At 45.0% G+C, this 12,541-nt stretch overlaps 1 protein-coding gene across 2 annotated transcripts in view; it reads right to left on the bottom strand.

Annotated features, from left to right (window-relative positions):
• The window catches only part of LOC129843419 (netrin-G1-like), a 192,747-nt gene that overhangs the window by 62,011 nt on the left and 118,195 nt on the right, over window positions 1–12,541 (bottom strand). For both annotated transcript variants that reach the window (XM_055912128.1, XM_055912127.1), the window contains exon 3: window positions 578–756. In XM_055912128.1, coding sequence (XP_055768103.1) covers window positions 578–756 — 179 coding nt within the window. The remainder of the gene's footprint in view (window positions 1–577; window positions 757–12,541) is intronic.

Below are 12,541 nucleotides of genomic sequence, written 5' to 3' on the forward strand. Positions count from 1 at the left end.
TATTCCTTAGTGCTGGATATAGCACCTTATCCTTCAGTGTTGGGCTGGATATATCACCTTATCCCGCAGTGTTGGGCTGGCTATATCACCTTATCCCTCAGTGTTGGGCTGGCTATATCACCTTATCCCGCAATGTTGGGCTGGCTATATCACCTTATCCCTCAGTGTTGGGCTGGCTATAACACCTTATCCTTCAGTGTTGGGCTGGATATAGTACCTTATCCTTATCCTTCAGTGTTGGGCTGGATATAGCACATTATCCCTCAGTGTTGGGCTGATTATAGCACCTTATTCCTCTTCTAGCTTCCCTAGAGTTAGCTTTCCTGGTGTTAGCCTGGTGTTAGCCTGGTGTTAGCCTGGTGTTAGCCTGGGGTTAGATATATTTAGATATATTAGATATATTAAGGAAATGAGCCCCTGGCCTAGACCTGGGATCTGACAGATCAGACAGAAATCTCCTCCAAGATTGACGAAAAGCCCACATGCCTCATATATCATTCTTTTATTCTTGATTAGATTCTGTTGAAACTTTTACCACAATTGTTTTTTTAGATATATAGAGACTTAGTCTACTCACAGATGTTAGCAGTTCCTCTGGGAATGGGCAGGTAGGACCCGACACTCCAGGGTCGTCCGTGGTAGTGTCTCTTACAGCGACCGCAGTCCGGTCCTGTTGTGTTGTGTTCACACTCACATCCCAGCTTCCCCTTGTCCTTGTCAAACACACAGCTGTTGGAGTGCAGGTTACACTTACATCTGAGGAGGGAAAACACACAATCAGATTTACTTCACCTTTATTCATAGCCAGATAAGTCATTGAACACAAACGATCTTCTATAAGAGTAGCGTTCAGGTTGCACTTCGATCTGAGAAGGAAAACATCGTGCAACAGACAGAATGTAAATACTTGTTATTGTTTTGTACCAAAGGCGGTGGGTTGGTTCTTCAAGCCGGATTACAGTGCTTACTCCTGGATAACATTAATAAGAACAATTTTATTGACTTGAATCAAATATGACTGCCTGGGAAGCTAAAACAAATCTTCATGTCTAAGACACGGTTACCCATCATGCCGACGCGTTTCACCAAATCACCTCCTCTATACAGGGATATTTCACTGTGCCTTTGCTGTGGAGTGTTGCCTTTTCTATAATTTAATAGTGGGTATACAAGGCCTACATGGAATTCCCACTCCGGTACTTGACTTAGATCAGACTAAGAGGGAAGAGAGAGAGAGGAGAACGCATCGTTATTCTTAAAACGAGAGCTAATTTGGCTAACCCTCTGTGGAGGGAACAGCATTTAAATACAAGAGCTAATTTGGCTAACTCTCAGTGAAGGGAACAGCATTTAAAACAATACATAATTTGGCTGACCCTTCGAGGAGGGAACAGCATTTAAAACAATACCTAATTTGGCTAGACCTTCGTTGAGGGAACAGCATTTAAAACAATACCTAATTTGGCTAGACCTTCGTTGAGGGAACAGCATTTAAAACAATACCTAATTTGGCTAACCCTCCGTGAAGGGAACAGCATTTAAAACAATACCTAATTTGGCTAACCCTCCGTGAAGGGAACAGCATTTAAAACAATACCTAATTTGGCTAACCCTCCGTGAAGGGAACAGCATTTAAAACAATACCTAATTTGGCTAGACCTTCGAGGAGGGAACAGCATTTAAAACAATACCTAATTTGGCTAACCCTCCGTGAAGGGAACAGCACATTAAATAAAGTCAGGATTCTCAGGCATCCCAAATGGCACCCTATTCCCTACATAGTGCCCTATAGGGAATAGGGTGCCATTTGGGACACAGCAATAACGTTCTCTTTATTGAGGACTAAACAGAGGGCTGATTGAGAGTTAACAAGAAGACAACAAATGAACCAAGTCTTTCTTCAAAGTTACTGAAACCTTTTTGGTTCCAGGTAGAACTCTTTTTGGTTCCAGGTAGAACTCTTTTTGGTTCCAGGTAGAACTCTTTTTGGTTCCATGTTGAACTCTTTTTGGTTCCATGTTGAACTCCTTTTGGTTCCAGGTAGAACTCTTTTTGGCTCCAGGTAGAACTCTTTTTGGTTCCAGGTAGAACTCTTTTTGGTTCCAGGTAGAACTCTTTTTGGTTCCAGGTAGAACTCTTTTTGGTTCCAGGTAGAACTCTTTTTGGTTCCAGGTAGAACTCTTTTTGGTTCCAGGTAGAACTCTTTTTGGTTCCAGGTAGAACTCTTTTTGGTTCCATGTTGAACTCTTTTTGGTTCCAGGTAGAACTCTTTTTGGTTCCAGGTAGAACTCCTTTTAGTTCCATGTTGAACTCCTTTTAGTTCCAGGTAGAACTCTTTTTGGTTCCAGGTAGAACTATTTTTGGTTCCATGTTGAACTCCTTTTAGTTCCAGGTAGAACTCTTTTTGGTTCCATGTTGAACTCCTTTTAGTTCCAGGTAGAACTCTTTTTGGTTCCAGGTAGAACTCTTTTTGGTTCCAGGTAGAACTCTTTTTGGTTCCAGGTAGAACTCTTTTTGGTTCCACGTATAACTCTTTTTGGTTCCAGGTAGAACTCTTCTGTGTTCCATATAGAACCAAAAGTGTTCTACCTGAAACCGAACAGGGTTCTTCAAAGGGTTTCCTATGGGGACAGCCGAATAACACTTTTGGTTAACACTCTCTCTCTCCCTCTCTCTCTCACCCTCTCGCTATCTCCCCCCTCTCCTCTTCTCTCCTCTATACATACACCTCAATTGGGCTCACCATGGTAACCTTCCCCTTAATTAAAAAGCAGCCAAAACAGGATCACATGCACACACACACAAACGCACAGACACACACCTGTGTGTGTGTCCTCGTCACAAGAGGTATGTCCCTCTGCTCTATTCAGTAGGGCAGACCTTGAACTGGCATCGTTAATAACGCTTTCCATTAAGTTTTAATGATTGGTTATATTCCTCCTAGACTAGTGTCTCTTTATAGTGGAAATATTATCTATTATCTTATCTAAAACATTGTCGGCCCTCATTTCCCTCATTTCTCTCACCGCTTATCCTTGTGTTTAAATGTGTACTGTGTCTCTTGTGTATAAATGTGTACTGTGTCTCTTGTATAAACATGTCTAATGTGTCTCTTGTGTTTAAATGTGTACTGTGTCTCTTGTATAAACATGTCTAATGTGTCTCTTGTATATAAAGGTCTACTGTGTCTCTTGTATATAAATGTCTACTGTGTCTCTTGTGTATAAATGTCTACTGTGTGCCCCAAATGGCATTTCATAAAGACCAATGTATCTCATGTGAAGGCTTCTGCACAGTAACAGAAGTCCTGTTGTAGACTATAATGTAGGAGAATATAACACAGTAGATATAGTAGGAGAAAATCCAAAGAAAAACTAACCAGAATTGTATTTTTTGTTGAGAGACCATCCTCTTAGAAATGCAACAGAAAGGTCATATTGAAAATTAGCTCCCTGGATGCAATTCATATGGCTTCCACAGGGTGTCAGCAGTCTATGTTCAAGGTTTCAGGCCTGTAACTTCAAAGACTAATAAGAAATATCAGTTTTAGTAGAAGGACAGTCTTGGAAATCCGTGTTTGCGCGCGCCATGAATACATTACTCCCCTGCTAAAATCGGTTTCCTATTGAGCATACTTCTTTCCGAAATAAATATTATAGTTTGATTACATTTTAGGGTATCTGAGGAGTAAATATAAATGTATTTTGACTTGTTGAAACAAAGTTTAGGGGTAGATTTTCGGACTCCTTTCTAGGCAAGTTGAACGAATGGATTACTCAAATCGATACCGCCAACTAAACTGACTTTTTGGGATATAAAAAAGGATTTTACCTAACAAAACAACACTACATGTTATAGCTGGGACCCTTTGGATGACAAATCAGATGAACATTTTCAAAAAGTAAGTGAATATTTAATCGTTATATGTGAATGTATGAAACCTGTGCCGGTGGAAAAATATTTTGATGTGGGGCGCCGTCCTCAAACAATCACATGGAATGTTTTCGCTGTAATAGCTACTGTGAATCGGACAGTCCAGTTAGATTAACAAGAATTTAAGCTTTCAGTCGACATAAGACACTTATCTGTACCTAAATGTTTAAAATCCATAATATTTATGATTATTTATTTGAATTGCGGGCCCTCCAGTTTGATCGGAAGTTGTCCCACTCCTTAAGAAGTTGAGGGTGGAGTTGAATCGACAGAATCAAATCAAATCACATTTTATTCATCACATGTGCCGAACACAACAACCTGACACTGAAATGCTTACTTACAAGCCCTTAACCAACAATGCAGTTTTAACAAAATACATCAAAAAGTGACAAATAAAAATAATAAATAATTAAAGAGCAGCTGTAAAATAACAATTGAGAGGCTATATACATGGGGTACCGGTACAGAGTCAATGTGCGAGGGTACCGGTTAGTTGAGGTAATTGAGATAATATGTACATGTAGGTAGAGTTATTAAAGTAGCTATGCATAGATAGTAACAGACAATAGCAGCAGTGTAGAAGGGGGGGGGGGGGGGATAGTCTGGGGTAGCCATTTGATAAGATGTTCAGGAGTCTTATGGCTTGGGGGTAGAAGCTATTTAGAAGCCTCTTGGACCTAGACTTGGGCGCTCCTGTACCGCTTGCCGTGCTGTAGCAAAGGGAAAATTCTATGACTAGGTAGGCTGGAGTCTTTGACACTTTTTAGAGCCTTCCTCTGACACCACCTGGTATGGAGCGTGTAAGCAAGTAAGTTATGCAGACGTTGGTACATTGAAGGTCCATGTTACAGTCATAGTGAGGAAGTGGCCTTTTCCCCTCGGTTTGCAATGGCACGTCTTTATTCACATCAGGTCCCATTATAAGAAATGCTTTTTGACATTTGAATCCAATTGCTCATTTCTAACTAGTCACAGCACAATACCAGAAGTTAGGCAGCCATACACAGTTGTGTCTGTCTCTTCTCAGTATCACTCCCTTGGTGATGTACCTAAACAGGGACACTTTAATTCAAATAAAGTAACATTTAAAAAAATTCATCACATATGTCCGAATACAACAGTTGTTTACCTTACCATGAAATAGTTACTTACGAACCCTGAACCAACAATGCAGTTCAAGAAATAGATATAAGAAAATATTTACTAAATAAACTAAAGTAAGTTTAGCAGTCTTACGGCTTGGGGGTAGAAGCTGTTACGGAGCCTTTTGGACCTAGACTTGGCGCTCTGGTACCGGTTGCTGTGCGGTAGCAGAGAGAACAGTCTATGACTTGGGTAACTGGAGTCTTTGACAATTTTTTTGGCCTTCATCTGACAATGCCTAATATATAGGTCCTGGATAGCAGGAAGCTTGGTCCCAATGTTGTACTGGGCCGTACGTACTACCCTCTGTAGAGCCTTACGGTCAGATGCCGAGCAGTTGCCAAACCAGGTGGTGATGCAACCGGTCAGGATGTTCTCGATGGTGCAGCTATATTACTTTTTGAGGATCTGGGGACCCATGCCAAATCTTTTCAGTCTCCTGAAAAGGTGTTGTCGTGCCCTCTTCACAACTGTTTTGATGTGTTTGGACCATGATAGTTCATTGGTGATGTGCACACCAAAGGAACTTGAAACTCTCAACCTGCTCCACTACAGCCACGTCGATGTTAATGGGGTCCTGTTCAGACCGCCTTTTCATGTTGTCCATCATCAGCTCCTTTGTCTTGCTCACATTGAGGGAGAGGTTGTTGTCCTGGCACCACACTGTCAGTTCACAGACCTCCTCCCTATAGGCCGTCTCATCGTTGTCAGTGATCAGGCCTACCACTGTTGTATCGTCAGCAAACCTAATGATGGTTTTGGAGTCGTGCTTTGCCACGCAGTATTGGGTGAACAGGGAGTACACGAGGGGACTAAGTACACACTTCTGAGGGGCCTCAGTGTTGAGGATCAGCATGGCAGATGTGTTGTTGCCTACCCTTACCACCTGGGGGCGGCCCGTCAGGAAGTACAGGATCCAGAGTAGAGGGAGGTGTTCAGGCCCAGGGTCCTTAGCTTAGTGATGAGCTTTGTGACCACTATTGTGTTGAACGTTGAGCTGTAGTCAATGAACAGCATTCTCACATAGGTGTTCCTTTTATCCTGGTGAGAAAGGGCAGTGTGGAGTGCGATTGAGATTGCGTCATCTGTGAATCTGTTGGGGTGGTATGCAAATTGGAGTTGGTCTAGGATTTCTGGGATGATGGTGTTGATGTGAGCCATGACCAGCCTTTCAAAGCACTTCATGGCTACAGACGTGAGTGCAATGGGGCAGTAGTCATTTAGGCAGGTTACCTTCGCTTCCTTGGGCACAGGATCTATGGTTGTCTACTTGAAACACGTAGGTATTACAGACTCGGTCAGGGAGAGTTTGAAAAGACACTTGCCAGTTGGTTCACGCATGCTTTGAGTACATGTCCTGATAATCCGTCGGGCCCCACGGCCTTGTGAATGTCGACCTGTTTAAAGGTCTTGCTCACATCGGAGAGCATGATCACACAGTCGTCCGAAATAGCTGGTGCTCTCATGAACGCTTCAGTGTTTCTTTCCTCGAATCGAGCATAAAAGGCATTTAGCTCATTTGGTAGGCTCACGTCACTGGGAAGCTTTTGTAGTCCGAAATAGCTTGCAAATCCTGCCACATCAGACGAGCATCAGAGCAAGTGTGGTAGGATTCAATCTGAGTCCTGTATTGACGTATTGCCTGTTTGATGGTTCATCTGAGGGCATAGCGGGATTTCTTATAAGCGTCTGGATTAGTGTCCCTCTCCTTGAAAGCGGCAGCTTCAGCTTTTAGTTCGGTGCAGATGTTGCCTGTAATCCATGGCTTCTGGTTGGTATATGTACGTACGGTCACTGTGGGGACTAAGTCGTCAGGGCACTTATTGATGAAGCCGGTGACTGAGGTGGAACATATTCCACTCTGTGCTAGTAAAACCGTCCTAAACCATCCACGTCATCTGACCACTTTTTTCCCCCTCTGGGAAAGAAACACTGAGAGCACCAGCTATTTCATGCTGATAGACATGCTGATAGAAATGAGGTAAAACGGATTTAAGTTTGCCTGCATTAAAGTCTCCGGCCACTAGGAGTGCTGCCTCTGGATGAGCATTTTCTTGTTTGCTTATGGCCTTATAGAGCTCATTGAGTGCGGTCTTTTTGTGGCAGCATCGTTTTGTGGTGGTAAATAGAAGGCTACGAATAAAATCGATGAAAACTCTCTAGGTAGATAGTGTGGTCTACAGCTTATCACGAGGTACTCTATACCACAAAACTTTAATAGGTAGATAGTGTGGTCTACAGCTTATCACGAGGTACTCTATACCACAAAACTTTAATAGGTAGATAGTGTGGTCTACAGCTTATCACGAGGTACTCTATACCACAAAACTTTAATAGGTAGATAGTGTGGTCTACAGCTTATCACGAGGTACTCTATACCACAAAACTTTAATAGGTAGATAGTGTGGTCTACAGCTTATCACGAGGTACTCTATACCACAAAACTTTAATAGGTAGATAGTGTGGTCTACAGCTTATCACGAGGTACTCTATACCACAAAACTTTAATAGGTAGATAGTGTGGTCTACAGCTTATCACGAGGTACTCTATACCACAAAACTTTAATAGGTAGATAGTGTGGTCTACAGCTTATCACGAGGTACTCTATACCACAAAACTTTAATAGGTAGATAGTGTGGTCTACAGCTTATCACGAGGTACTCTATACCACAAAACTTTAATAGGTAGATAGTGTGGTCTACAGCTTATCACGAGGTACTCTATACCACAAAACTTTAATAGGTAGATAGTGTGGTCTACAGCTTATCACGAGGTACTCTATACCACAAAACTTTAATAGGTAGATAGTGTGGTCTACAGCTTATCACGAGGTACTCTATACCACAAAACTTTAATAGGTAGATAGTGTGGTCTACAGCTTATCACGAGGTACTCTATACCACAAAACTTTAATAGGTAGATAGTGTGGTCTACAGCTTATCACGAGGTACTCTATACCACAAAACTTTAATAGGTAGATAGTGTGGTCTACAGCTTATCACGAGGTACTCTATACCACAAAACTTTAATAGGTAGATAGTGTGGTCTACAGCTTATCACGAGGTACTCTATACCACAAAACTTTAATAGGTAGATAGTGTGGTCTACAGCTTATCACGAGGTACTCTATACCACAAAACTTTAACAGGTAGATAGTGTGGTCTACAGCTTATCACGAGGTACTCTATACCACAAAACTTTAACAGGTAGATAGTGTGGTCTACAGCTTATCACGAGGTACTCTATACCACAAAACTTTAACAGGTAGATAGTGTGGTCTACAGCTTATCACGAGGTACTCTATACCACAAAACTTTAATAGGTAGATAGTGTGGTCTACAGCTTATCACGAGGTACTCTATACCACAAAACTTTAATAGGTAGATAGTGTGGTCTACAGCTTATCACGAGGTACTCTATACCACAAAACTTTAATATTAAACATTGCGCACCAGCTGTTATTTATTCTGCTAAATGACTGTCTGTCTGTGCCGTTACTAAATCAGTACACACTCCATTACTTAACCAGCAGACACTCCATTACTTAACCTGTACAACATACTGCAAATTCTATTCTTACTTTGTTGCTGTTGGGTAAACAACTGGCACACAGCTTGGACACCTATGCATACCCCACAAGACATGCCTTCAGAGGTCTCTTCACAGTCCCCAAGTCCAGAACAGACTATGGGAGGCGCACAGTATTAAACAGAGCCATGACTACATAGAACTCTATTCCACATCAAGTAACTGACGCAAGCAGTAAAATTAGACTTAAAAAAACTGATTTAAAAAAAATATCTTATGAAATAGCAGGGACTGTGAAGCAACCCAAACATTGACACACACACACACACACACACACACACACACACACACACACACACACACACACACACACACATGGATTTAGTACTGTAGATATGTGGTAGTGGTGGAGTGGTGGTGGCCTGAGGACACACAGTGTGTTGTGAAATCCGTGAATGTATTGTAATGTTTTAAAAATTGTATAAACTGCCTTAATTTTGCTGGACCCGAGGAAGAGTAAGCAGCAGCTAATGGGGATCCATAATAAATACAAATACAAATGTCATCTATTTTTCAGCATGCAAGTAAACAGTCATATTACTACGGTTCGTTTACTTTCTTAGAGTATGTAATTGCTTCTGTTGTGGTCTATCTAAATGGTTGTGTGTGTGTTTTAAGTTAAAAGTGTTCTGCTAAGGACCTCTCTCCCACACTCAGTACAATCACCTCAGTCTCTGTAGTTAAACTCTCAGAATTTACATACACTTATATGCCGAGTTGTGGAATTGAGTCACACGACTTTGACTCGAGTCTGAGTCAAGTCACAAATTTGATGACTTGACTTGAGAGAAAATAAAATAACTTGAGACTTGGATCCTCAAGACTCGGTACTCGACTTTGACTTGAGACTGTATTTTAATAGGCTAGATTAATATTTGAATAGGCTTGATATAGCCTACCATTTGGATTTTATATTTCTACTTTTGCTTATTAGATCTGGTCACTAACACAGGCTTACGTTATTGCACCAAAAGATGCACACTTTGACTATTGACCAATGAGTAGCCTCGTCGCTACCCAGAATTCCCTAAAATGGAAGACGTAACAAGTCAATTTCATAGAAATTCAGAGAAAATCTATTGACCAATGAGTAGCCTCGTCGCTACCCAGAATTCCCTAAAATGGAAGACGTAACAAGTCAATTTCATAGGAATTCAGAGAAAATCTATTGACCAATGAGTAGCCTCGTCGCTACCCAGAATTCCCAAAAATGGAAGACGTAACAAGTCAATTTCATTGGAATTCAGAGAAAATCTATTGACCAATGAGTAGCCTCGTCGTCAAGCAGAATTCCCTAAAATGGAAGACGTAACATCTGACCTCCAAAACAGGACTTCTGTTACTGTGCAGAAACCTTCATATCCTGTCATAGCTGTCGCTTTCCTCATCCTCAGATGAGGTGAGGAGAGAAGGATCTTCTGACCAAAATGCGGAGTCTGGGAAATATGCCATCTTTATTTTATAACGAACACCGATGACAACGAAAACAAACACTTTCAAAACTTACAAAATAACAAACGACGTAGAACGGAACCTGAACATAAACTCACATAACAAACGTAAACTCACGGACAGGAACGTTACATCGAAACACACGAACAGCCAAACAGTCCCGTAAGTGAAACACATCGACAACGACGAAGACATCACAGGAGACAATCACCCACAAACACACAGTGATAATGCCCTACCTAAATATGACTCTTGATTAGAGGAAAATGCAAACCACCTGCCTCTAATCAAGAGCCATACCAGGCAAACCGAAACCAACATAGAAACAGGTAACATAGACTGCCCACCCAAAACACATGCCCTGACCAAAAACACATAAAAACTAACATAAATAGGTCAGGACTGTTACAGTACCCCCCCCCCAAGGTGCGAACGCCGGGCGCACCAGCACAAAGTCCAGGGGAGGGTCCGGGTGGGCAGTTGACCACGGTGGTGGTTCCGGTTCCGGACGCTGTCCCCATACCACCATAGTCACTCCCCTCTTCTGTCTACCCCTACCACTGACCACCCAAACATTACCTTCCCCTAAATAATCAGCTAGCACCGGAACAAGGGGCAGCACCGGGACAAGGGGTAGCACCGGGACAAGGGGCAGCACAAAAACAAGGGGCAGCACCAGGATAAGGACCATCACTGGAATAAGGGGCAGCACCGGGACAAGGGGCAGCACCGGGACAAGGGGCAGCACCGGGACAAGGGGCAGCACCGGGACAAGGGGCAGCACCGGGACAAGGGGCAGCACCGGGACAAGGGGCAGCACCGGGACAAGGGGCAGCACCGGGACAAGGGGCAGCACCGGGACAAGGGGCAGCACCGGGACAAGGGGCAGCACCGGGACAAGGGGCAACACCGGGACAAGGGGCAGATCCCGGCTGAAGGACTCTGGCAGGTCCTGTTTGGACGGCTCTGGCAGGTCCATGCTGGCTGACGGCTCTCGACGCTCATGGCAGACTGACGGCTCTCTACGCTCATGGCAGGCTGACGGCTCTCGACGCTCATGGCAGGCTGACGGCTCTCGACGCTCATGGCAGGCTGACGGCTCTCGACGCTCATGGCAGGCTGACGGCTCTCGACGCTCATGGCAGGCTGACGGCTCTCGACGCTCATGGCAGGCTGACGGCTCTCGACGCTCATGGCAGGCTGACGGCTCTCGACGCTCATGGCGCTCTGACGGCTCTGGCTGCTCATGGCTCTCTGACGGCTCTGGCTGCTCATGGCTCTTTGACGGCTCTGGCTGCTCATGGCTCTCTGACGGCTCTGGCTGCTCATGGCTCACTGACGGCTCTGGCTGCTCATGGCTCACTGACGGCTCTGGCTGCTCATGGCTCACTGACGGCTCTGGCAGATCCTGTCTGGTTGGCGGCTCTGGCAGATCCTGTCTGGTTGGCGGCTCTGGCAGATCCTGTCTGGTTGGCGGCTCTGGCAGATCCTGTCTGGTTGGCGGCTCTGGCAGATCCTGTCTGGCTGACGGCTCTAGCGGCTCCTGTCTGGCTGATGGCTCTAGCGGCTCCTGTCTGGCTGACGGCTCTGTAGGCTCATGGCAGACGGGCGGCTTTGCAGGCTCATGGCAGACGGGCGGCTTTGCAGGCTCCTGGCAGACGGATGGCTCAGATGGCGCTGGGAAGACGGATGGCTCAGATGGCGCTGGGAAGACAGATGGCTCAGATGGCGCTGGGGAGACGGATGGCTCAGATGGCGCTGGGGAGACGGATGGCTCAGATGGCGCTGGGGAGACGGATGGCTCTGGCCGGATATGGCGCACTGTAGACCTGGTGCGTGGTGCCGGAACTGGAGGCACCGTGCTAATGATAAGCACCTTCCTACTAGTGCGGGGAGCAGAGACAGGGCACACTGAACTCTCAAAGCGTACTCTATACCTGGTGCGTGGTACCGGCACTGGTGGCACCTGGCTGAGGGCACGCACCTCAGGACTAGTACGGGGAGAAGTGACAGTGTGTACAGGACTTGGGAGACGCACAGGTGGCTTAGTGCGTGGGGCCGGAACTGGAGGCACCGAACTGGATACACGCACTATAAGGAGAGTGCGTGGAGGAGGAACAGGGCTCTGGAAATGCACTGGTAGCCTAGTGCGTAATATAGGCACTGTAGGTACTAGGCTGGGGCGGGGAGGTGGCGCCGGAAATACCGGACCGTGCAGGCGTACTGGCTCTCTTGAGCATTGAGCCTGCCCAACCTTACCTGGTTGAATGCTCCCGGTCGCCCTGCCAGTGCGGCGAGGTGGAATAGCCCGCACTGGGCTATGCAGGCGAACCGGGGAAACCATGCGTAAGGCAGGTGCCATGTATGCCGGCCCGAGGAGACGCACTGGAGACCAGACGCGTTGAGCCGGCCTCATGACAC

Source organism: Salvelinus fontinalis, unplaced genomic scaffold (assembly GCF_029448725.1).
Source record: "Salvelinus fontinalis isolate EN_2023a unplaced genomic scaffold, ASM2944872v1 scaffold_0133, whole genome shotgun sequence".
NCBI lineage: Eukaryota > Metazoa > Chordata > Actinopteri > Salmoniformes > Salmonidae > Salvelinus > Salvelinus fontinalis.